The sequence below is a fragment of the Taudactylus pleione genome, unplaced genomic scaffold, assembly GCF_031769625.1.
Source record: "Taudactylus pleione unplaced genomic scaffold, aTauple2 ptg000352l, whole genome shotgun sequence".
NCBI lineage: Eukaryota > Metazoa > Chordata > Amphibia > Anura > Myobatrachidae > Taudactylus > Taudactylus pleione.
This window is the reverse complement of record NW_028284753.1, coordinates 17,224,352-17,251,771: the sequence shown is the minus strand read 5'-3', so window position 1 is coordinate 17,251,771 and position 27,420 is coordinate 17,224,352. Positions and strand designations below refer to the sequence as shown.

Sequence of the window (27,420 nt, the reverse complement as noted above, 5' to 3'; positions counted from 1 at the left end):
AAAATTTATTTATTCCATTTTGGAATAATGGTGCATACACACGATCAGATTTTTTCTTCAGATATGGACGATAACGATTTAAAAATCGTTCAGTCGTTCATATCTGATGAAAAATCGTTCATATCTGACATGCCTGAACGATGGACGATCAACGATGCGCGTTCCCGTTTGTCAGATAACGATATCTGACATCTGATGGGTTTGCAGTCAGACTTGGACGATTCCATTCATTTTAATGCAGTTAAAAATCGTTCAATCGTTCAAATCGTTCAAAACTTTGCTCAAATCGTCCAAATCGTTCAAATCGTTTAATCATTCAGTCGTTCATCTGACAAATCTGACAAGTCTGACAAATCTGACCGTGTGTACGCTCCATAAGGCTGTAACATAACAAAATGTGGAAAAATTGAAGCATTGTGAATACTTTCCAGATACACTGTAGCTTAGCCCAGCCCCCTCTAAGCCCCGGACCCTGTTTTTGATTTGCCCATGGCTCGCCGTTCCCCACTGTAGCTGTGGCCATCGAGAGGGGCAAACCATTGATTGTCCACTATAGATGGTTTTTATACCATCAGTGGTTACTACCAATGGACCCATGGATGGTAACCATTGATGGACATCCCTCCGATAACCATCCCTAGAGTAGAGATCCTGGGCGTGATTCAGAGCCGGACGCTATTTGCGCTCGTTCGTTCAGAAAAAGGGGCTGGCTATTTAAATTGAGCGCTCGCTCTTTGCGGTCTGTTGACGCCTCTATGTCTGAGCGAGCGTTTGAAACATGCGCTCGCTATTTTGTAAAGACGTCCCTTGGCCGCTCGCATCATATGTCATTTCCGCTATTTATTAGATTAATCGAGTACATCGAAAGGCGTGTGAACTGCTCGCTATTCTTGTGGTAGCATTTTCCTACCGCAATCATGCGAGCAGTTCAGGCTAAAAGACAACCAACTGACGTGGTCGATGACGCTGCTTTGTTAATTATGCACACCCTTAAAACGCTCGTTTTGACCGTTTGGCACGCCTGCGTTCGGATCTCCACTCCCCGTTTTCAAGCACCTTCCCCTGTTACCACCCACAAACGCCTCATCCTGTCACTCAAATTAGCAGGCATTCGCTATTTTGCGAGCACACGATTTCCGACCGCACTGACTGGTTGGTGCATGCGCATTACAACCTATATGCATGCGCAGATGTGCGAACATCGCTCGGAGCGAACGAGTGGCCGCTTACGAGCGGCTCTGAATCAGGCCCCCTGTGCGGAATTGAGCGCTAAATGAATGGTCTGAAATCCCATACAGGCTTTAGAACCAAGGAGGACATCCATGACATCCTCTCCTCCAGGCCCCGCCCCTGTAACATGAAATCACGCATGCACAGTTGGCTTTCCGACTGGTCAGTGGGGAATCCAGTGGTTTTATTTAATTTTAAGGGGCAGTGGGAGGCTCTGCAGTGAAGCGGGAGTCTCCAGCAGGATTTGCGAGGGTAAACATTTATGGTTCTGTCCTTGAGAATGACTTGTTGATAAGAGAGGTCAACTTATTCAAGTTTAAATAGCCATGCATTACAAAAGTGGTATGCAGAAGTTCCTTTTCAAAAGCACAGCACTTTGATCCTGTTATGGGCTAAATCATCATATGACTACACCAGATTCCACTATGGACAGCTAAAGAAAACAGATTCTACAGTGGTCCAAGGCTTATCATAACTGTACAGTTAAAGATTGTAAAAACAACTCCTGGTCTCATGAATCTCTATGCTGTGACATTTAGATAGTGTGTGACACAAATCTATACTTATTGTCAATAGTTCAGGCTGGTAGTGATGTAGTGGGTGTGGGGGATGTTTTCTTGTCACTCATTAGGCCCCTTAACCACTTGCCTGGCATGGGCGTAACAGTTACGCCCATAGCAGGGTTATCTTGAACTGACATGGTCGTCATGGTGACGACCAGTCAGAAACGCCCACTAGGCAGCTGCGGGAAGCTTATCTTCCCGCAGCCGCCTGATTCCCCTCCACTGTGTTCCAGTCACTACTGGCCACAGTGATCGGGCACCCAGCGGGACCCCCTCACCTTCAGTCAAAGAAGCGGCACACTGTGTGAATCCCCTCCCGGAGTCAACACCACCCAGCTGCTGCTCTGGTTAGCTGGCACCTCTCCCACCTCCTCCATCCTCGGCACGGCTGCCGTGATAACTATAAAAGCAGCAGCTGCACCTACCAAAGCCGTGGCTGCTGCTTTGTCCCGAGCCAGCGGTGCTCGCACCATCCCCACCTGCCCTGGCATGGCAGCCAGCAGCTGCGCCGGATCCTTCTCCGTCCCGCGCCGGCTCCTGCTCAGTCCCACGCTGGCTACAGCTCTGTCATGAGCTGGCAGGATTCGCACCTCATCCTCCCCCGGCTGCTCTCTCCCCGACCAGGCTACACAGGTCAGTTCTGTCTACGACCCCCTCCTCCCGGCAACAACTTTGCCTCTACCTGTCCTCCCTGTGTTGATCAGTGTTTGGGCATTGTGCATGAATTATAAATATAAATATGTGTGTATATATATATATATATATATATGTATGTATATGTGAATATGTATATATTTCGGGTGTCCAGCAGTGTCTGTGGCAAGGTGCGGGAATGAGTCCAGCGGCAGGTTACAGGGAGTCCGACAGGGGTGCGGGAGGGCCACTGACGTCCGCAGGGGGCTCCGGCACTGTGGAGGATAAGTAGCCAGTGAGAGAATGGCTGCAAAGCCACTCCCACACTGGCAGTCACTGGATACAGTATATATATATATATATATATATATAATACTATACTATATACAGTATACTAGGGATGACCACCAACCATCGATGGTTTGCTCCAAACCGATGTTAATGAAACATGGGCAATCGATGGTACAGATGCCATCATTACAGCACACAAAATATAAAATTGTACTGCCCAGCAACAGAACTCAGGAAGTTTGTGGCATTTAAATTATGCTTAGCTGGTATAAACCTGAGCATAATTTAAATGCCACAAACTTCCTGAGTTTTGTTGCTAACCATGTAAATCCTCAAATGACTATTTTTAGCAGGATATTAAGATTTGGGAAAATGTTTATGTCTCTAACTGGTTCCAGAAATATTACAATAAGTTTATTTTACTTCAATGACTTATATAAATTGGGTGGTGATTATCGTGTTGCTGTTGTGCCTGATTCAGAGTTGAATGCAATGCCGACTTATTTGCAAATTGCAGGTGTAAATGCAGGATTTTTAAAGGGGGATTTCGAAACAGTTGATTTAAAAAAATAAATAACTAAAGCAACTACATATTGTGGCAGAGAAATTGAGGTGCCACAGTTCTAGCAGCTAAAAGGTGTCCTGGGACCTGGGAGAACTCATTGTTTCAGGCTTTCAACATGGGTTTAGTCCGGAGTCCTGGTTTTCTTGGGAGCAGAGATGGGCTTTGCCTCAGCTGTTCCAGGAAGTGACTTCCCTATTTAGCAGGAGTAGGTATTGTTATCAGTAGGGGTGAGCGGGTTCGGATTTCTGAAATCCGAACCCCCCCGAGCCCCCCCGATCCTAGGCCGATCCGAGTCAGGCTCGACTTTTCCCGCCTGACTTGGATCTGAAATCGAGGCAAAACGTCATCATCCCGCCTTCCGGGTCTCGCGGGTTTTGGATCCTATATAAGGTACCCGCGTCGGCGCCATTTTCTCACTCGGCTGTGGACAGTGAAGAGGGAGGGTGGGAGTTAGGGCTGGCTGGGCTGTGTAGTGTAGTGTAGTGTAGTGCTGTGCTGTGCTGCGCTGTACTGCTGTTGTCCATAGGGGCTGTGTCCACTACTTCAAAGTCCATAGGAGCTGGCTGGACTGTGTTGTGCAGTCAGTTGTCCATAGGGGCTGTGTCCACTCCAAAGTCATGTGCAGTGTCCCAGTCCTAAAGGGGTGCTGTAGTGTTGTCCAGGGGGTGCTCTGTCCGTCAGGGGTGCTCCCCCCAAGTGCAAAATAAAAAAATATATAATTTTGTGTTTGTGAATTGTGTGCACTGTGGCTGCACGTGCATCAACAAAGGAGCAGCGCCAAGCGTGCGCCTGTGTCCCATAAGTAAAAGGCCGGCTGGCTTGACCGTTAAAGGGTGCTGTAACCCCCAAAGGGCACTCCAAACAAAATAAAAATATATATTTTTTTGTGTTTGTGAATTGTGTGCGCAGTAGCCGCACGTACATCAACAAAGTAGTGCCAAGCGTGCGCCTGTGTCCCATAAATAAAGGGCCGGCTGGATTGACCGCTAAAGGGTGCTGTAACCCCCAAAGTACACTCCAAACAAAATTAAAAAATATTTTCTGTGTTTGTGAATTGTGTGCACTGTGGCTGCACGTGCATCAACAAAGGAGCAGCGCCAAGCGTGCGCCTGTGTCCCATAAGTAAAGGGCCGGCTGGCTCATTTCTTAAAGGGTGGTGTAACCCACAAAGTGCACTACTCTCCAGTAAAAATAAAAAAATATTTTCTGTGTTTGTGTGCGCCTTAGCCGCACGTATATATCAATATAACATAAATGGAGGACCAAACTTTCTCCGATAAAAATAAAATAGGGAAAGATCAAGAACCACTTCCTCCTAGTGCTGTTGCTGCTGCTGGGAGTTGTTCATCATCCCAGAGAGGAAGTAGGAACACCACTACTTTTACTAAACAATTGACCCTCCAACAGTCCCTAGCGAGGAGGATGAAGTACGACAGCAGTCATCCTGAAGCAAAACGTATAACTGAGGCCTTGACTGCTATGTTGGTGTTAGACATGCGTCCGGTATCCGCCATTAGTGCAGTGGGATTTAGACAATTGATGGAGGTAGTGTGTCCCCAGTTCCAAATCCCGTCTAGATTCCACCTGCATCCTCAATGCAGCAGTGACAAGCGTGCGTCTGTCTGTTAAAGGGTGGTGTAACCCTCAAAGTGCGCTCCACAAACAATAAAAAAATTCTTATTTTTTTTCTTTTTTTCTGTCTTTGTGAAATGTGTGGACTGTAGCCGCACCTGAATCCTTAAAGCAGCAGCGACAAGCGTGCGTCTGTCTGTTAAAGGGTGGTGAACCCCCAAAGTGCGCTCCAACCAAAATAAAATAATCTTTTTTTCTGTGTTTGTGTGTGAAATGTATGCGCAGTAGCCGCACCTGCATCCTCAAAGCAGCAGTGACAAGCGTGCGTCTGTCTGTTAAAGGGTGGTGTAACCCTCAAAGTGCGCTCCACAAACAATAAAAAAAATCTTCTTTTTTTTTCTGTCTTTGTGAATTGTGTGGGCTGTAGCTGCACCTGCATCCTCAAAGCAGCAGCGACAAGCATGCGTCTGTCTGTTAAAGGATTACATCGAGGCATGTCAGACAGTCCGTACCTGTACTGGCAGGAAAAAGAGGCAATTTGGAGGCCCCTGTACAAACTGGCTCTCTTTTACCTGAGTTGCCCCCCCTCCAGTGTGTACTCCGAAAGAGTGGTTAGTGCAGCCTTGTCAGCGAAAGGCGTAGGAGGTTGCTTCCACAAAATGTGGAGAAGATGATGTTCATAAAATGAATTATCAACTCTTCCAGGGAGACCAGCCTCCAGAACGTACAGAGGGACCTGTGGTTGTGGATTCCAGCGGGGACCACTTAATACTCTGTGAGGATGAGGATGTACACAACACTGAAGAGGGTGAGGAATCGGTGGATGAGGATGACATCTTGCCTCCGTAGAGCCAGTTTTTGCAGGGACAGATTAATTGCCAGCTTGTTTTGTGGGGGCCCAAACGAACCAATCATTTCAGCCACAGTCGTGTGGCAGACCCTGGCGCTGAAATTATTGGTTTGTTAAAGTGTGCATGTCCTGTTTATACAACATAAGGGTGGGTGGGAGGGCCCAAGGACAATTCCATCTTGCACCTCTTTTTTTTCTTTGCATTATATACTGTTTGGGGCCTAGTTTTTCAAACTGCCATCCTGTCAGCCACTGCAGTGTCACTCCTAGATGGGTCACGTGTTTGTGCCGCCCACTCGTGTCGCTTAGCATAGTCATCCAGCTACCTCGGTGCAACCTTTTGGACATAAAAACACTATTGTGAGGTGTGAGGTGTTCAGAATACACTGGAAATTAGTGAAAATTAAGGTTTTTGAGGTTAATAATAGCATAGGAGCAGAAAAATCAACACATTCTGTGATTTTAGCTGTTTTTATGCTTTTTTTAAAAAAAATACAGATCCAAAACACAAAACCCAGAACCCAAAACACGGAAGGGTGGTTTTGGCAAAACTAATCCAGATCCAAAACACGAAGAAAGATCCAGATCCAAAACCAAAACACGAAAAGTGGCCGGTGCACACCCCTAGTTATCAGTGCTCCTGATGCCAGCAAGTGGCCAGGTGATAGTTTGTGAAAGCTAGTGTTAGGGAACCCTGCCAAGCAGGGTGAACAACAGGACCTGTAGTAGTGTATATGAAGATACCAACAACTTGTCTGTTGTAAGCTGCTGTAAGAAATATAAAGTCCACTCTACCTTGCAAATCTGCCGGTGTTTGTGCTCTTTCCAACCATAGTGCTTCACAAGTGCCACTTAATGTGGGGCCCAATTTGCTAGCCGCTGATCACGTGGCAGAAACTCTGTGGCCAGTACACCGTGCATTGCTGAGTGGTGAGTTAAGGTCCCCATACATCAGAAATTGATTGCAGCAATCGTGCAATTTGCAATAGATTGTGTATAAAAATCTTTCTCTTTTTCAATCGATTGCAGATTGCAGAATTGCCACAATCCCTTGAAAAAGAGAAAGATATTTATACACAATCGATTGCAAATTGCATGATTGCTGCAATCAATTGCTGATGTATGGGGGCCTTAAGGATTGCCATCCCTCTAAAAGCACTTGTTACCTGCAGAGTCTGTGTTAACGAGCCAGCTGGGGAAGCTTGTGCTGTGCAGAGAAATTGTAAGTCTTAAAGGGGAATTTTTTTTTTTTCCTTTGTTTTTTGGTCTCTAGTTGAAAATACTAGTAACTTTTGCTGGTGTTATACATTGAATACTTAAAGTATCACTGCTATATGATTAAATACGCTAAGTTTAAATTTACAAGCAATTCTCACACAAATATGGAGGAAATCCTGCAAACTCCTATTAATTTAGCTGTGGGTCAGCAGATGCAGCAGGCACAGATGCAGTCGCATATAAGCAATTTGCCTGCTCTGGCCCAAGCTCAGATAGAATGCAACCAGCTTATCAAGGCAGAGTTAACAAAGTGGGTCAAAGATGCTGCCGTGCCAAAAGATGACACTAGCGGATGATGTGGAGTCTTATTTGCTTACTTTAGAGAGAACGGCCACCCGCCTGAAATGGCTGGCGGAGGAATGGGCTGAGAGACTTGCTAAATATTTAACAGGAGAACCCCATGAAGCTTATATGGACCTGCCCGAACAACAATCAAAATTATACTCCCATTTGAAAGCTGCTATATTGGCCAGAAGCAGGTTGACGAGGCCGGCAAAAGCCCAAAGGTTCCATGATTGGCGCTTTAACCCTGATGACTGTACGTGCTCAGTTAACCGAATTGGCTCACGTAGTGCAGACCTGGCTATATCCGGAAATTAATACAGGCTTACAGATCACAGAGATTGTAGCTGTGGATCACTGTATAAGGAGTCTGGAATGAGGCCTACAAAGGTGGACCTTGCAAGCAGATTTTGAAAACTATGAGGACTAAGCCCAGGCCATTGAAAGATATTTGGCTTTGGGGAAAATGGGGAATCCTTCAGATAGGGAGTCTAAATCTATGCCCTGCCCACGCACAAAGACCCCTGCAGGGGCCATTCTCTGTTATGAGTGCGAGAAGTTGGGACATATCCGGCGGGACTGTCATAACCGGGTCGAGCCTGTGGAATTTGGGATCGGAAAAGTGAGTCAACCCACCCGCAGCCGTATGTGGCCTTAACTTCACCAGGAGAGGCTACTCTATTTCGGGTAGCAGTTTAAATTGGAGGCCAGAAAGTGTGGTCACTGGTGGATACTGGGAGTGAGCAATTCCTGATTTCAGCTGACTTGGTAACCCCAGAGGCCACCCAAGACTTACCACATGTAAAGGTCATGTATGTGCATGGAGCTGTGGAGGAGTACCCATGTGTAAAGCTCCCACTGACTTGGCAGGGAAGGGAGATACCACTGGTAGCGGCAGTGACATCCTGGTCACCAAACCCCTTAATCTTTGGTCAAGACTTCTCGATGCTACAGGAGATTATTACCTTCTGGGTAGAGATCAAGTCTACAGTTGCTGGGACAGCCAAAGAAGCAAACCCCCTTCCACTACAAGCCTTACCTGGAGATGTGGAGTTACCCCTTGGGCAACAGGCTCCCACTTCTGAAATCAAGGGGGACGATGGCGATGAGGGGAACTGGGAGCAGGACTGTCTGGGGGTGTAGCTGTCAGACTTTGGACGTGATCAAATAAATGACCCTAATTTGTCAAATGCTTTTAAGAATGTAGCAAAGATAAATGGGTAAATAAAGATTTCTTTACCCCCAGAGAGTACCCCTTACTTTGCTTTGAAAGGAAATTTGTTATATCGGGTAGCCTACGTGCAGGGTAATAAAGTCTATAAATTGTTGGTACCACGGACACATGTAGGGTTAGTTCTTCAAGCTGCTCATACACAGTTATGGGAGGGGCATCTGGGAAAACCTTGAAACAAGAAAAAGGGTGTACCGCACAGAACCATATTGTCTACTGAATTAGTATATACCAACAGTGTTACATCCTTTTAGTCATAATGCACCATAATTCGTCTTTGGTGGTGCTCCCAAAGCCCAGGGTATAACGTATAATAAAGAAAAAGGAAAAAGAAGGGCTTTTTGTTGGGGCACTCTTTAGATCAATGTTTACATAAAATATAACCTTTATTAATGATAATTAAAATGATACAGGCCCCCTTGCTACCCGTGGTTATTAATAAAATAAGGTTAATTATATATGTCTATGTATATCTATATAAAATGTGGCGAAAATATACAAATAAGATTAATCAAACAATCTCCCACAATATTGTGTCAGAAATCTGAATAACGTATTATTGAAATGAAACAATTGTGTAGGAAGATAGTTACCCTAGTAACCCTGATGGTGTGACAGAAAACATGATAATTGATTATCAAACCAATAGATGTGGAAACAATAAATTGTGCACACTTTGTTGTGTTACCACTCTAGCCCAATCCACCTCCTATATATTTCAACCTACAGCACCTGGTATTCCCAAGTGTTCTCCCATCCAAGTACTAACCAGGCCCAATGCTGCATAGCTTCCATGATCAGACGAGATTGGGCATATCCAGTATGGTATGGCTTTAGGTATGTTACCAGTTGAGGAAGTGTGAATGCCCTGGCACACACATTGCAATGGTGTTTGTAGGACTGTCTCATATAAGGAGTCCGCTTTGTTAAGTAATACACACTTCAAAGAATGTATTGCATAAGCATACTTTAATTGTTCCACAGGTAAGTCATCACATATATGCACCAGTCAAAAATATTACATTTGTATTGTCTGGTATTCATACAATTCAAGGCTGAAATTTGTTTTTCTCCAAAATATGTTGATAAGGTTAAAAGGAAAGAAGGTAAATGCGTAAATTTCCCTAAGCTACAAGCAGCTTCACTAGATGGTAAGGAGCTTAGGGGGAGGGTGTGCAGCAGAGAGACTCAGGTGCCACAGTTAAAGCAGCTAAAAAGGTGCCCCGGGACCTGGGAGAACTCATTGTTTCAGGCTTACACCCTGGGTTTAGTTAGAAGTCCAGGTTTTCTTGGGAGCAGGGATAGGCTTTTCCTTAGCTGTTCCAGTAAGTGACTTCCCTATTTAGCTGGAGTTGGTATTGTTACCAGTGCTCCTGATACCAGCAAGTGGTCAGGTGATAGTTTGTGAAAGCTAGCGTTAGGGAGCCCTGCCAAGCAGGGTGAACAACAGGACCTGTAGTAGTGTATATGAAGATACCAACAACAAACTGCTGTCAGAAAAATAAAGTCCACTCTACCCATATACCTATACACACACATATGTACTATACCGTATATGTGTATATACACCATGCATAGACAAAAATGGCAGCAGTTTAGGAATATACAGTATATATATATATATATATATATGCCAGACTTCCCACCATGCCATTTTTATAACAGCAAGCGCCTGACCTGTCCAGAGTCAAATAGGAGTGCAGTCAGGCCCTTGTTAACTTTCTGGAAGAAGCTGCGCCGAGCTGCAGCAGCTCTCCAGGTCCTGGACTTTTTTCTTGACTACAAGCAAGGAGCCGCCGCACATGTATGGAAGCTCTGAACACAGCCCGGCAGTGGAGCTCCAGCAGCTAGGTGAGAAGGAGACAAAGGTCTCCATCTTACAAAAAAACCATAATATTAATGATAGTGCAACACCATGATGTATCGGCGCTGGGGGGGGGGGGTTTGTAGGTACTCAGAAACCCCCCCTGAGTATGCTATTGAATTGAGCATTTTTTTTACACTGCGCATGTTTCTGAAGTGCACTGCGCATGTATCGAGGTACATTATCGTAGTCGCATGCTGTGTTTCTTTATTTGCAGTGATATTGATAAGCAGGGAGTATTTGGGGAAGGCAACGGGGAGTGTCAGCTAAAAATACAGGTGTGACTCGACCGTTTCGGGGCATGTCACATCCAGTGTCTGCGATCCCGTATGCTGAAGACATTGCTCCAGATGTCTCATTTATGGAGCCCATTTTGAATGTCTATAAACTTACAGTACCCAAGGATTCAAAGTTTGCATGATCTGCATCTGATGACGCGTATGTGCACACAGTTGCAGACAGCTTGCGAATGGTCTGGTGGGCATCTCAGTAGAGGTCCCAGTGGCTGTTCCATTAGCATATTTTCGCACATCCTCAGCTGTGAAAATTGCAGGAATAATAGCAACCCACTCTGAATCAGACCCATACACCGGAATTTATGGAATGTTTCCAGTACCTTGTGGAATCCATACCATGATGAATTCAGGCTGTTCTGGAGGCAATAGAAGTTGAAAAGTGTACGTAATGTAGCCATAACATGTATTTGTTAGCAAAAAATACAAATAAAATAAATAAAGCCCACACTTTTCCAAATTGCTACAAGCACCATCACATATACAGTGGCAGTAAGAAAGGAAGGACAGGTGGGGAAGACTATCCTCCCTTTCATACCTGCATCACCTATAGGATCACTTGTTGCAGGCATGGAAGATGAGAGGGGTGGGCTAGAAGTACAGTAAGCAATAAATGAGAAGGCAAAGGAAAAAATTAGCATTCCAGTAAATAATTGAAATAAATTTACCTCCATTTGATTTAGCTCTCCACATTCCATCCATTTCTTTCATGCACACTGTCCATCCTACTGTATCCCATCTCATTTTTCCCAGTCCACTTAGCAAAAGAGATGTGCGTGGAAACCTATGTTTTGGTTTTGGCAAAACCACCCTCAAGTATTTGGGTTCTTTTCGGATTTTTTTTAAATTATAAAACAGCTAAAATCATGTAATTTGGGCCTGTTTACCTGAGATTCCACACTTACTGCAGACCTGAGCCAGAACTCGGTTATACTCAGAACCTTAAAAGTTGTCTGAGCTGGGACTCAATTTGACATGGAACTCCAAAGTTTGGGTTTGTTCGGGGTTTCTGAAAAACCGAACCGCACATCTCTACTTAGAAATATGTACAGCTATACTCATTCCATGTCATCCACGATCAAAATAAATTCCACCTATATATTTAAGACTTCAGAATCCGTAGCCCTAATATGACTGTCTCCACTATTCACATTGATATGTTCTTGAACTGCATTCCAGGTAGGAATCGCTCCCTTATACGCAACTATTGACACTAGTTGCATTCACCATCTATTAACGCTAGCTTCTGTACAGTACTTCCACAACAAGCACCTACTATATAAAGAGTGCTCTGGTCTATGGACATACTGTACTGTATAAGTCTAACTTCTAGGTTTACAACATAGATGAAAAACTGTCAGGAGAGCATGAACACATTCTCCAACATTAGCTAAGCACAACAGAATACCTTATATAGCCTACAAGGAGGAATATATAGGGGTTTGAACCAAACTTTGATCATAGGGACATTCTTGTGGTTATTTATATAGCACACAAATATTCCACAGTGCTTTACGGAAACTATTTCAGTCAGTCCCTGTCTCAGTGAGCTTACAATCTATATACTTAAGTACACTAAGGTTAATTTTTTTTGTGAGAATATAATTAATTCATTAGTATGTTTTTGGATTGAGGGAGGAAATCTGAGTACCTAGAGAATACACACACAAACACATGGGTGGAACGTATGAATGAATTTCACACAGTTATGGCCTTGCACCATTTGGAATTGAACCCAAACCTCAAGCAGTAATGCTAACCATTACACTAACTGTGCTGTACTTACATTGTAGTAGAACAAGATGTTTGGTTTTGCTAAACAGCTTTTACTGCAATTTGAATTGTGTAAAAATAAAACCAATTTCTTTGCTAATGATTGTTCATGTTTTTTGTATTTGTGTAATAAAGGGTAGCTGGACATCGGCAGGTCAGCCTATGCCCATTACATTTAAAAATTAGATTTTCCACTGCTATGGAGAAAATATTTTGTACCAAACTACAGTGGAGTTCATTTTAAAGTAGGTTAGTGAAATAATAATAGTGACTGAGTAAATCTAAAAGGTGGGTACACACTAGAGATGAACGGTTCGGATTCTGTGGAATCCGAACCGCTCCGAACATTGGGGATCCGAGTCCACCCGAACCCTGTTCGGGTGTTCACCGCCTGACTCGGATCCCCGTTCGGGGCCGAACGGCGGCCGCCTGATGTCGGATTCTCACTAGAGAATCCGACATCAGGGCTCCTATTGTGTAGGGCAGAGCGCTGTGATAGCGCTCTGCCCTACACAGACACAAACACACAGCCGCCAGTGGTAAGTTTTTATTTTTTTATTTTTTATTTGTGCAAGGGCCGGGGGCGCTACTGGGGGGGTCTGCTACTGGGGGTGCGGGGGGGCCATACTATTGGGGGGGTCTGCACTACTGGGGGGGTCTGCTACTGGGGGGGGCTATACTACTGGGGGGGCCATACTACTGAGGGGCCTGCTACTGGGGGGGCTATACTACTGGGGGGGCCATACTACTGGGGGGGCTTACTACTACTGGGGGGGCTTACTACTACTGGGGGGGCCTGCTACTGGGGCAGCCTACTACGGGGGGCCATACTACAGGGGGGCCCATACTACAGGGGGGCCTACTACTGGGGGACCTGCTACTGGGGCAGCCTACTACTGGGGGGGCCATACTACTGGGGGGGCATACTACTGGGTGGCATGCTAATGGGGAGCATACTACTGGGGGGGCCTGCTAATGGGGGGCATACTACTGGGGGGGCCTGCTAATGGGGGGCATACTACTGGGTGGCATGCTAATGGGGGGCATACTAGTGGGGGGGCCTGCTAATGGGGGGCATACTACTGGGGGGCATTCTACTGGGGGCACTGCATAGTGGACCCTACAACTAAGGGGACTGCATAGGGGGCACCACTGCTGGGGGCATTGTGTAAGGGACACCGCTACTGTGGGCATTGTGTAAAAGGGGCACTACTGTGGGCATTGTGTAAAAGGGTCACTACTGTGGGCATTGTGTAAAAGAGGCACTACTGTGTGTCGTAACATAAATAAGAGACACTACTTAATGGTGTAATGTGAATCAGGGGCACTATGTGCGGTGTAATGCGAATAAGATTGTGCACTGTGACTCCTAGGGCCGTAGCCCACTTTGTGAACAAGTACTGTGATTCTGCTGGCCGTACCCCACTGGGTGGGTGCACTACTTTTCATTTCTGCCACTGCTGTGTGGCAATGTGTCATAGATGTGCTTTATACTGTGGTGTCTGTGTCGTTGTGCCGCTGCTTTGTCGCTTAGTAACCAGTCAGCTCACTGCAACCTTTGGCCAATAATGTTGAAAACAATATTTTAAGCTGTGATATGGTTTAAATTGACTGGAAATTAATGTTATTGAGGTTAATAATACTCTAGGAAGAAAAAAAAGACCATGTTATGTGATTTTAGCTTTTTTTGTAAATTTTTGTAAAAAAATCCAAATCCAAATCCAAAGCCAGTCACCGCAGTTTGGCAAATCCAAATCCAAAGCCGGACGACGAATTAGAACCAAATCCAAATCCGGCAAAAATGGTCCGGCGCACATCCCTAGTACACACTAGGCGATATGCCGCACAATCCAGCGGATCAGGCCGACATTTCGTCCAGATTGGCCAGTGTGCGCTGCCATGGGGTCATTCATTGCATCGACTTATTGAGACTACACGGTACTCAATCTGTCAATTTTATGAATGACCCCTGTGGAGGCTGCTGGTGAACGACATAATGTGCTGCACACTGCACAATATGTCATCCGTCACATGGTGCGTCAGCCGGGCAGACACATTGTCTAGTGTGTACTAAGCATAAGGTATAGAGTACATTCTTAATACCATATAATGACATGGTTAAAAATGTAAGACTTTACATTACCATAGCAACTGTATTGAAAAGGACGCCAGCAAATGTCGGCAGCTCATTCAGGATTCGTAGATAACGAAGCTTGGCCTGAATGATAGACACCTAATGGAATAGGAAAACATACTGTCACATCTTTATGATCTGTATAATCTATTTATCACATTTTAACTGTACATCTTACCTTGTTACCAGATAACTGGTTTTGGTGGATCTTGAGATGTTGTGCCAAAGCCTTTCGGAGAGATTTTTCTTTGTAGATCTGCAAGAGGGATGGTGGTAGAAAAGGCTCTAGACCCCACTCTTTCCTAAAAAGATAAGTAAAAGCAAATAATATGAAAAAAAATAACAATTAGAATTACCTTCCATCTCAAGATCAACAGTGTATTTTATGGCTTTTTTCCAATTTTACCTTTGCTTTTTTTAGGTTAGTACAAATGTGCCAGTGGAGAACGTTTAGCAATTTTAAGGTAGTATGATACAAAATTAACAACTGCCCATACTTTGTAAAATAGTGGCTTTACAATATAATATACCCTTACCCAGATACTACTTGTATGTGGTGGCAAAAAGAGCACTGGGCATAGTAGTTTTTGAGACGAAAGGCCGAATAGATTATCCAGCCTACCACCCTGTCCTGGCCACATTGGATGACGTATGTGTGTGCGTGTACATATCTAAATTTTGGACAATTTCCCGTATCTACTATGAGCAGGATTGAAGTCAATTTACATGTGAGTGTGGATTATGTGTGTGTGTCTATATACATATATATATATATATATATAATATATATATATATAATTATTTGATATGTGCGCTGACCTCACATAATTTGGGCCTTTTTTGTGCTTACAGTATTATTAACCTCAATAACATTCATTTACAGTTATTTCTTGTCAGTTTTGACCACCTCACAGCTCATAATATTGATTTCATTCAGTTTAGGCCAAAAGGTTGCATCAAGCTAGCTAGCTGACTTAGCTAAGTGACAGCACTGTGCAGCACAAACACGTGGCAGTTCAAATTTTTAACATGGCACATCTCGGAAAGAGAATGGCACTGCAGTGGCAGACAGGAAGGCAGTGTAATAAACTATATGAACAAATAGAAAGAACCCAAGAATGTTTTCATTAATTAAAAAATAAATCAGAGGCCCAAGGGAGATGGAGTATGTATGTAGTTGAAGGAAGGGAAAGGAAGGAAGAATTGATTTGTAGTAAATTTAATTAAGTTTTGCATTAAAAGCAAATGTAAAAATAGGAGGGAGGGGGCAGGGTAGTATGGACAAAGGGTCAGCCACTTAAATTATTTGATAAATGTAATTTGCTTGTGTAACATAGGCTGATTTGGAGTTTCCTAACTCTGCAGTGCAACAATTAATTTTCTTCAGTCAGCCTTCTAGCTCCTGAAGCAATCCTTCACCTCTGCTTCAGTCCTGAAATAACTGGATGTAACCTGTCTTTTCATGCTGGAGGTGGATGCATCTTCAAAAGAGGTTGGTACAGTGCTGTCCTAGAAATCAGAATACAACAAAGTCCATCCTTGCAGTTTCTTCTCCAAAAAATTCACACCCACTGAGAATTACCCCATAGGCAAGAAATAACTCCTTGTCATCAAGCTGGCATTCGAGGAATGGCAATATATTTTGGAGGGTGCACAAATGCCCATCACAGAATACAACAACCATAACAACCTGTTGTTTCTGAAGACCGCTCAATGCCTAATGAAAACCTGGAAGGAGGTGAATTCTGCTCTGAAGAAGTAATCCGTATGTTACAAGAAAGAGAAGAGCTGTTCCTAGTATAAAAGTCGGAGACAGAGTCCCTGATTCAGAGCCAGATGCTCTTTCAGAGCGCTTGCTCTGAATCAGGGCAGCCTCTTCTGTTTTTTTGGGCAGCCTCCTGGCCACTCGCTAAGCTGTGGGTGACCACCCACAGCTTTAGCAGGCGGCCAGGTGATGGTTGGCTTGTGACGAGACCCTTGTGGTAGGGTCTCGTTCGTCGCAAGCCCCAGTGAGCATCCGGCTCTAATAGAGCTGGAAGTTCACTACTGACATCACTTGAGATGTCAGTAGGGCCGCCCCCAAATGGCAGGCATTCCTTCGGGAACACCTCCGTTTGGCCAGCCACCCCCCTGACCCGCCTTCCAAATGGGAATATCGACAGCCGCCCCTTTTGGTTGCGAGCGCCGGAGCGAGTGATTTCTCACTCACTCCAGGGCTCGCGCACGTGCAGTGCGCACACCACGCATTCGACCTGCCCGGCCACCAACTCACATGCGAGCGCTAAGTGCTCGCGAGCGGGTCTGAATCAGGCCCAGAGTCTGGTTGTCAACATGCAACCTTTGAATGCAAGTGCCATCCATGAACTTTGCTCCTCAATTTATCAGAACTTTTTCCATCATCCCAAGGTCATCCATCAGGTGGCATTCAAACTTAAGTTACCACTAACCCTCCAGATACCAGACTCCTTTCATATTTCACTCCTGAAGCTTCTCATTCTCAACTGATTCCAGGCTGCTCTTCCGAAGCCTCCTAAAGTCCATACAAACATAACAGGTGATGTGAAAGTAACTATGTGTATTAAGTGGTGATGCTCTGAGGAGGCCCAGCCAGACCAGCCTCAGGGGCCCTATGCCCAAACGCTCACCCCAAATGTAAACTATACCAATTATAAGGCCTCATGATAAAGGCACATATACATTTTGTCAAATGTAAGAACTGATAAAGGCACATACATAAATGCATCCAAATTGAGAGCCAGCTTAACTGGGAGTCACTCCTGGGAATTCCAACTAGCACTACTAGAACCAGCATGCCACACTTGTGCTGGCTCCTTCATGTAACTCATGACAACAAACAAAAATGGCAGCTGCTCAATCAATCTAGCAGTACTATACAGGTGCATGAAAGAGAGGGGTCATACCAAGTAGAAAAAGAAGGGGAGTTTACATATTGTTGCAAGTATAATTCAGTTTGCTGAGGAACAATAGGGGGTTAAACCCCCCTCCATTTTCTACTTGGTATGACCCCTCCCTTTCATGCATCTGAATAATACTGCTAGATTGATTGAGCAGCTGCCATTTTTGTTTGTTATACCTGAGGAGAGATCCTGGCTCTTCTCTGAAGATGTACTGTTCATGCTCCACAAATGATTCAGAATTTTCATGCTAAGTACCCTTGCAAGGCCAAGAAGCATCCAAGGTGGGGTACTGCCACAAACCACAGCAGCCACCAGCGGGTCACTTACCTGGTTCCCCACTACATGATCTGACTCCTTGACAGACTTCCTCCAGCTGCAGCTTCTTCTCATCTCCTGTATTTTTCCCAGCTTTCATGTGCAGCATTCCCTCCAGTGCTGGCTGCTGGGCGCAGCCATGATAGTCTAAATAAGGTGACTGTTCATCCTCCAACAGGAGACCAGTATGCAGTCAAATGATGCCTGCAGCCAATCCCTGACAAGTTAGGGCTCTATAAGGAATCTCCCTGCACACCGCACTTTCCAGTGCAATATTGTCTTCAGCCCAGTTGTAGAAGCATTACAGAGAGCTCCTGTGGATATTCCATCCTACTCAGCGACTCCTGTGCATATTTCCATCTTGCTGTGCCCCTGGCTCCAGTATCTCTTTTCTATCCCAGAGACCCTATACCAGCAGTTCCCATCTGATATCATACACCATCAGTTCCACTCGATATCCTATACCATTGGCTCCATACAAGTGTCGTCCAGTCTGGTTCCTTTCTGGAGATTCCATCGTCAGCTATCAGCACAGGGAAACCCAAGCAGAGGACCTCAACCTGCAGGTCTGGTGCAACTAAGCCCTTCCTTGCGGAGGTCCCTGGTGAAAACCATTGGTGTGCTAGACTCCATACCTCTGCTCTGGGTCTCTTCCATTTCCCCAGACTACAGCCTCAGACTACACCTCAAGAGCTGTAACTATATCAGGCCAGCCAGTGATCCGCTGTGCAAGTGGGTGACAGCTGTCATACTTTTTTCCTCTATGAAATAATTTTTCTAGTCAATTGTTTTTTTTAAACTATTACTAGTAGTCTTCTTGGTCCACTTCTGGGATGAAGATCCACACCCAGCAGCAGCAGGCCTAGCACTCAAGGGAGGAATCCTGGATAGGGGAGGACTCAGTTAGCCTTATCAAATTGGATGTAGGACTAGTTCCGATCATGATTGAGGATATTTATGATGAAGGTGTTGGTGGTGGAGAATGCAGGCACCTGGGTCTAGCAGAGGGAAGGGAGCTAGCTGATGCTAGACTGCTTGCTGTTACTTTTTTAACATAAGTTTATGATTTTGCCAAAAACTTTTCATGCACGCACTGCAAATTATGTAACAGGGAGGACATTCTTAGATGGTTTAAGTACATAACTCTGCTTACTGTCACTTTAAAAACACTACAGATGGCAAGACAATTGTTGTCTGGCTTTGGGTACAAATAATTCCAGGTGGATTTTTTTGTCTTATGTCCAGGCATGACAATGGCCTTTTTCCTATCATGGGCAAGGACCACTTCCACTGGTGTCTCACTTACACAAAGAACATCATCAACAGCCTCATTAGCACCTGTGTCAGCTACACAAATATCCCCTTCATCCTGTTGCAATTCTATCATCTGATAGTTGTCTGATCGACCCGTGTGTATGGGCCATAAGTTTGACACTTGCTCAGACCAAAGTTAAAAAGAAACATTTTTCTAGCTTTCACAAAGGTTTTTGTCAGACTGCCAATTTCCACTTTAGACAGCCCCAGAACCAGTGTAATTTAAGATTGTCCCCATTATTAGGGATTGTGTGATAGTGTGTGGGCCTGGCAAAGCTCAAACCTAGGCAAAAACCTAATCCTGGTCAAGCTATACCACCCTGCCAAATTTGGTGGAGCTAGGTCCAAAACTCTGGCCGTGCATAAAGGACAAACAGATAGACAGACACGTTTTCTCGCTTATTATATAGAGGAATCCATGTACACATTGTGTAATGTATTCTGTAATCTAGGTTATACAGCAAGTTACTTCAAAGCAGGATTTCCTTCAGAGGACTAATAACCCAACTATACATTTTGTGTCTAAAATGTGAAGCCAGGAATACTAGCCTGTGTTTACTCTGTGACACTGTAGGGTAGAAGCAAATCCAGGAATTTTCAGATAACATTATCACTTCTAGGTGCAAGCATGGGCACAGGGCTAGATTATAGGCAAGGCAGTCACACATTGGGGGCTCTCACTCTGCTGCAAACATTGCCCGGAACCTGGACACTCAGCATCACAGCACACTCACTGATGAATCTATTGAGCCATTTCTGACTATGGAAGTCCCACCCCCTCAGTGACATAATGCAGTGATTTGTGAGTGTATGGGTAGGGGGCAGGGCCTAATGCAGTGGTGCCCACCAAATTAGAAAGCTGATGCTACAACAGGTAGTGTGTGCTCATTGAGGCCTGTATTCAATTAGATGCGAAAAAGCCGAGATCCACGGAAAAGTATTGCGGATGACGTAATTTCGCCATTCAGAAAGTTTCCTCCGTATTCAATTCCAAATAGTTTCGCATACCCGAAAAGTTGAAAACGCAATGCAATGTAATAGGTGAAAAAGATTTGCCTCTGAATAGCAGGCGGAAAAAAGTACAGAATTGCGGTTTTGGGGTGCAAAGGTGGGTAAACCACTCTGCACCCTTGGGACAGCCCCCCAAAGGATAACTGCGTCAAAAAATCCCTAAAAAATAGTGAGGATCATCCTAAAAAATTACTTTGAAAATGGGACGAAAAAGTACAAAGTCGGGGTGCAAACTTTTAAACTACCGATGGGCGTGCACAGAGATGAGCCCACTATGTGCGGTTGCTGATATAGCTGATGTGTGGGCTAGAGGTTAGGTGATCGCTTTGCAACAGTGCTTGTCCCAGGTTCGAGCCCTGGAAAAGAATATTTTTTTTTGGACTGTCGGCGCTGTCCCAGAGTTAGACACTATAGTGAAACTAGTAGTGGACTGTTTAAAAGTGAGGCATTACAAACTGATTGTGCGTTTTAAAACACACATTTGCGGTACTGTTGGCACATCGGCGCTGTGGTGGCTGTCAGATCTGGGGGTTGATGGGATCTATGGCATATGCCCAGTGTAGCCACTCCATACGCCAGTTCTTGCTATGCCATGGCGTATGGAAGATCATAGCACTGCGCATGCCCAGTGGGTTGGGAGTCACACACAGTGAAAGTGGGATGTCTGTATTACATATTGACTGTGCGGTTGAAGTTGCACACTTGCTAGTATTGCTAGTAATTGTAGTAATTGCTAGTAATAGTAGTATTGCTAGTAAACTAGTATTACAAACTTATTGTGCGTTTAAAAATGCAAACTTGCGGCACTGTCGGCATGTCAGCGCTGTCGTGGCTGTCAGCTCTGAGGGGTTACAATGGGATCTCTGGTGCATGCCCAGTTGAGGGGTTGCGATAGGATCTCTGGTGCATACCAAGTGGAGCCGCTCCATACGCCAGTTTGGGCCATGCCATGGCATATGGAAAATGATAGCACTGCACATGCCCAGTGTGTCGGGAGTCACACACAGTGCATCAGGTCCCTTCCCCCAAAGCAAGCAAGAGCCTTTCATTACCATAATAAAGGACGCTCTGTTAGCCATTTACTGTAAGCTGTCAGCTAAAGGTCTGCCCTTGTGTCCTGAAAAGGCAAGGAATGGTGACCATTGCCAAGGACACCATCCCCCATCTGCCTTGGGAAACTAATATGCCACTATGAATGTGTCGGTTTCTTATAATCTGAATTTGCGTTTTAAGATGCACACTTGCAGCACTGTCAGCACTGTACCAGACTTGGACATTATAATGATTTCATGACTTTGGAAACTAGTAGTGGGCCCTGTTTAAAAGTGACACTTGCGGCACTAGTAGTGGGCCCTGTTTAAAAGTGACACTTGCGGCACTAGTAGTGGGCCCTGTTTAAACGCACACTTGCGGCACTGTCGGCGCTGTCCCAGACTTAAATACTATAGTGATTTCATGACTTCAGACACTGGTTAGTGGGCTTTGTTTGAAAGAGGGTACGCACACTTGCGGCACTGTCAGCAAGTCGGCGCTGTGGTGGCTGCCAGCTCCGGGACTTGCACATGGGATGGCTCCGTAGCCATGTATTGCCCTGCTAGTCGCGCTATGCTGTGGTGTAAGGAGGCTCATACAGTAGTAATGCGCATGCCCAGTGGGCCGGGAGTCACACACAGTGCATCAGGTCCCTTCCCCCAAAGCAAGCAAGAGCCTTTCATTACCATAATAAAGGACACTCTGTTAGCCATTTATTGTAAGCAGTCAGCTCAAGGCTTGCCCTTGTGTCCTGAAAAGGCGAGGAATGGTAACAAAATAAATAAAAAAAACAAATGTCAGCCTTCTAGTATTCGAACCCGGGACGTCCACACTGCCTTGTGCTCTCCTAGCCAATACACCATATGTATATATATTTATACATTTATATTGAATATATATTTACTGTAGAAAAAAGGCACTCAAAACAGCCTTTAAACTAAAACTTACACTATCTTATTAAGTAAATTTTGGCCTGTCACAGTGTAGTTAATGAGTTGTACAGGAACTGAGTTCTTGATCAAAAATTGCCCTGCCCCATTTCACACAGAAAATAGCAACAAAACCCTGTTTTTATGATGCATTTGAAGCACAGGTTAATTTGATTTTTGTACCCCACTTTGTACCCCCTTTTTGCACAAACAATCAAATTACTGGGTATACAGTAGCACTTTTACCCAGTGATTTGCACATTGACACAAGCATTTATTTATTTTATTCTGTGTGAAAGGGTCAACCCACGTTGAAATTACCGAGTCTCCGACCCTGGTAAAATGTTAGGTCAAAGTCTCAGGGTGACCCTTTTGTTTACAGTTCTGTAATGTGAAAAAATTATATTTCCACTATTTTGCTTAATACTGTATTTACAGTGTCTATATACTTGTGTATTACAGAGTGCACTGTACGATGAAAATGGTGAAGAGTAGAGCTTTTTATAGCGGTGCCTCATCTTGCCCAGCTCCAATGAGCAAGAGGCTGAGTGTAGTAGTGCCACAATGGGCTACAGCAAAACCTTCCAAGAAGAAAGCAGGGAAGGAAAATGTACCTGTACCCAAGTGTGTGCCTCTGGATAAGGACGAAGGAGATAATGGACCAATGAACGTGGAGCAACCAATGAACGGAGACCCAGGAGGAAAGATCAGTGATCGGTGCACCAAATCCACTGAATGAAGAACTGGACACCTTGGAGCCTCTGGTTTGTATTGTACACCTGTGAGATATGCATCCCATTCACCAGCCCATCGAAAACTGTCATTTCAAGAACAGAATGCATGCACATGTAGCTGTGCTCAGATGGTGAGAGACCTTGTGGGAAAAGTTGGTCATTTGGAGGCAAAAATTGACAATTTGAAAGAAGGGCTGAAGGACACAATTGCAGAAGCAATGGAAGAAGCCATCCAGCAAACTAAAGACGAATGGCAAGATGTTGCTGCCCAACGCACAAAGAGCAAACATGACCAGGCAGTACAGTATGATCCGGAAATGGTCACGCCTGATGAATTTGACCCTGAGGAGTACAACGACCCTGAGGATTACAACTTGGAGACTGACCCATAATTCCATTTGCTAGACATGGACACTGCAGTGGCATCACAACACTTGGACATTACACCAGTGCCATCATCCAGCCTGCGTCATTTGGAGAGTACACCTGTGGCATCGTATCGCCTGCCCGAACTGAAGCAACAAGAGTAAACAATGCAAGCTTACCTGTACTTTCACCAGGAACACCTGTCATGTCAAGTTCCCCAGCACCACAGACTTTATTTGGAACACCCTTGCCAGATATAACACTGGCTGTAATTAGTATTACGAAGGACAATGAACTTTACAGAACTGGCAATGGTGAGATGCATCGATATGCCCAAGCAATATTTCAAGAACATGTGCCCTACAACCTTTACTGCAATTGGACCAATCGTGTGAACTTTGATGGCAGTCGAAAGAAGATACCAATCCCCAACAATTTAAAAGAAAATATCCTCTCAAGATGTCAGACAAGATACAGGATTGGAAGAGAGGAACTGATCTGGATAAAGGACACATTAAATGGGGTGCTGCACATGCCAAGGAAACATGCATAGAGGACCGTGACACACAGCTACCAAGTCAAGATCATCAAGCAACAAACATGACTTGAGACTTGAAGGTGCGGTGATGTGAAGAAGGTTCAACATTTGTCTTCAGTCATCATGAAAAAAGGTAGAGTATTGTACTGTGGTGGCTAATACTGTACTGTATAATGTTATTACTGTGTAAAAATGTATATTCTACAGGAAGTCTTTCAGATTGAATAACAGTAATGTTAAAATGCATAGAAGTCTCTCAAAATCAACAATTATAGTACTGTAATGTTTTCATTATTGTTATTCAATCTGCTGAGGACCGGAGAGGACTGTGGGGGTGGGTGGACAGCAAAAGAGCTAAAGAAGTCCCGTTCCCCCCCCAGCCTCTTCCACCATAACAGGTAGGCCCTCTGTAAGGCCTACTGTACATTAACCCTTACCTAGACCACCAGGTTTGAAGAGAGAAAGAGGCGGCGCCACTGTCCAGGACGTGCCAGTGGCAGAAGAAAAAACCTGAGGACCGGAGGACTACAGGGTGTGGTAAGCAAAAGAGCTAAAGAAGTTCCCCCCCATAGCCTCTTCCACCATAACAGGTAGGCCCTCTGTGAGGCCTACTGTACATTAATACTGTAGTTTGTTAGGCCGGTGAGTTAGGGACGATATTAATGTGGATTAGTGTAGAACAGGAAAAGGCCCTGCACAGCGTATTCTCTCTCCTACAGGGACCTGTGTGTGGGATCGAGCGGTACGAATAACAAGAGTATTGCCGGTGAGAACCTGTGTGTCTGTCTTTTATTGTCTGTTCGTCTCTGCCTATTATCCTTTCTTCAGGGCGTACAGTGGACCTTGCACTCCAGTGCGAGATTGAGTCTGCACCTGGTGCGCGAGCACCTACAGTATACTGTAGGTGAAACTCTGGATCTGAGGCCAAAAGTGCCAGTGATGATTCTCACTTAAAACCCAAATCCTTTTGTGTAGTCCTCGGTCCGGTAGGACATATCGGTCGGCAATGGGGAAGGACGGTTCTCATGTCATCTCCTTCCCCTAGGTACAGTAGTCATGTCCATGTACAGCTTTGAATTCCAGGACCATCTGAGCAACATACAGGCTGAGGGTGAGACGGTGCTACGCAAGCTACGGAAGTACACCTGAATGGCAGCAGGCGCCACACCACACCCTTCTTTGAAATGCAAGCTAATGTCATAGTGTAATACAGTTGTTGCGTAAAGACTTACTGAAAAAAACCTGTAGTAATGTATAGTATATACTGTAGTAGATTCATACTGTATATATATAGTGCTATTTGTCCAATGAACTCCATCTACGGTTAACTAACACTATATGTGAGTTACCGTGAGGTTTATGTTTTTACATGTAATGATTTCATATGGCCGATTGTGACATGGAGACATGGTCATGAGGCTGGAGATCTCTCCGGATTATGGCCGCTCATTATAGCCAATCAGCACAATAAAGGATTTTAGAAGCGTGTTTGGTTTACCAGTGCCCAGTCAGGAAAAAAACAAAGCGCCTAGACACAATGTGATATAAAAAAGCCTGCAGCAGTATATAGAAAAGGGGACCAATTGCAACCCCACAAAGGCAGAAAGGAAGAAAATATTTTGCTGGTAGACAATATGTAGATAATAAAAAAAATAATTTAATTGTAGATGTAAATAAATAATAAAAAGGGCCTAAGGAATAAATCAAATATATGAATCGGCATACACATTAAAATAAAAATGAAAAATAATAAAACTTGAATAAACAACAATAATAATAATGAACCATAGTAGAATTGATATAGAAATAATGGTTTGTAAATGGTAATACATTTCTGTAGTGTGCTGTATCCCGGTAGATGAATAGGATTCCAAGAGTTAGCATACTCAATTGCAACAAATGAAAAAAATGTCCACAGCTTGTTAATTGGTAACAATGAGTTCATCATATTAATACATAGTATGCTATGTATATCCTTATTTGTTGGATCACAAAAAAGACCTAGTAGGCAAACTGACATGTGCCGTAGTACCTGATATTGGTTATGTATATCCACGTTGGGCGCCACAGAAGTCAATGGAACAGGCAAGGTATGCTAACCTGAATAGAAATCTCAGATCGCTGAGAAGCTCCAGTCACAGTGGCTCTCAATCTAGTATGTCTGTACAGAGAGCCGTCCCTGTCTAGCACCGCAGTGGTCAGTATATCAAGTGAAGGTGCTACCAACCAGGTGAAGGGCTCAGACTGCAGATCTCTGGCAATAGTGACTCACTGGCTGATGATCTGTGTAAGGAGCCACCCGAATGGAAAGGTTCTGGGAGAATTCAGTAGACTACCAATTGGTAGGCGCGGCCGCGTCTGGTATGAAAAATCCCAACACCAAGAATCAAGGTAAGAGGCACAGTTGGAGGCGTGTATATGGATACCGGGAAGAGCACAAAACACACAGGGCAGCTACGCATTTCATCCCTGTCCTGGGACTTTTTCAAGCTAAATGCCCAGAGTAAAAGGTCCCTCTTTATATAGGGAACCTGATGATTCCAATCAGTTTATAATTAGTAATCATTGTATGCACATAAACGAACAGATCTAGTATAGGATTTTCACGGTGTTTATGTTGATAGCAGACATAGAGAAACATTCATTATACCATTCAAATAAAGTTAATAACTAAAAACGCATCATGTTTGAATAACAAACTGAAAAAGTGTCACTCAACATGTGAGATCATCTAAAATTATTACTCCTAGAATGGATTAATTTAATTGTTCAAATAAATAAATTAGAAATTAGAAATAAATAGCACCATCTCCATATAACAATATTCATAATAAATATTCATAATAAAACCCCATAATAGTAATAAAATAACCATAAATCACATATTATATAGATCTAGATTATAATCGAAACAGAGATATATAGGAATAATGGGGTGAAATGAGAACCAATGTAAAAACTACCCAAAAAAGCCAAGGGATAATATTCCAAAGAAACATGGGTATATAGAAACATATAAATACATGTATATATGCACATACATATATGCATGCAAATATATACATACATATACGTACACATATACATATACAGATACACACGCACATATATAACCTGAGTAAATTAAATACAATAAATTGATTCACATAAACTGAGTATCCATATAAAGAATATTGATAATAGTAACAATATAATATAAGAATGATAATAATAAGTCCAGAATATAACAAAAGATGGGATAACATCAATAAGAGCATAGTATTGGAAGTACTCATTTTGTAGATCAAACTAGAAGAGAAAATGATATGCATATACGAAGGGGGAGGGGGTGGGAGGGAGAGGGGAAAAGGAGGGGAAAGGGAGAGGGGTAGAAGTCCAAACCACTAAGGGGAGACAAAAAAAGAGAATAGAGATCAAGAAGAGAGATGGAAGAAGTGCATATGAGATCTAGGTCAATGTCTATTTTAGTAATCAGGGAGGTGAGTGGGGAGCACCGTGTGCCATCCAGTGACCGGACAGTACATCTGGATGACAGACAGTGGCAACCACCCACATCCCGAATTAGTCAATATATTCCAAGGCTTCATTAAGCCCCTCTGGGGCCAAGATCTGGAGCTTAAATATCCATTCGGATTCGGCTCTACAGAGTTTCCTGAAGCGATCACCTCCTCTTGGAGTATGTTGGATACTTTCAATTCCCAATA

At 44.1% G+C, this 27,420-nt stretch overlaps 1 protein-coding gene and 1 pseudogene across 2 annotated transcripts in view; both read right to left on the bottom strand.

The window, feature by feature from the left end:
• The window catches only part of FRMPD3 (FERM and PDZ domain containing 3), a 746,708-nt gene that overhangs the window by 229,123 nt on the left and 490,165 nt on the right, over positions 1-27,420 (bottom strand). For both annotated transcript variants that reach the window (XM_088444300.1, XM_088444301.1), the window contains exons 10-11: positions 14,738-14,861; positions 14,569-14,658 (exon numbers count right to left, since the gene is read on the bottom strand). In XM_088444300.1, the coding sequence (XP_088300426.1) occupies positions 14,569-14,658; positions 14,738-14,861 (214 nt within the window). The remainder of the gene's footprint in view (positions 1-14,568; positions 14,659-14,737; positions 14,862-27,420) is intronic.
• On the bottom strand, positions 9,216-9,334 carry LOC148508686 (5S ribosomal RNA; annotated as a pseudogene).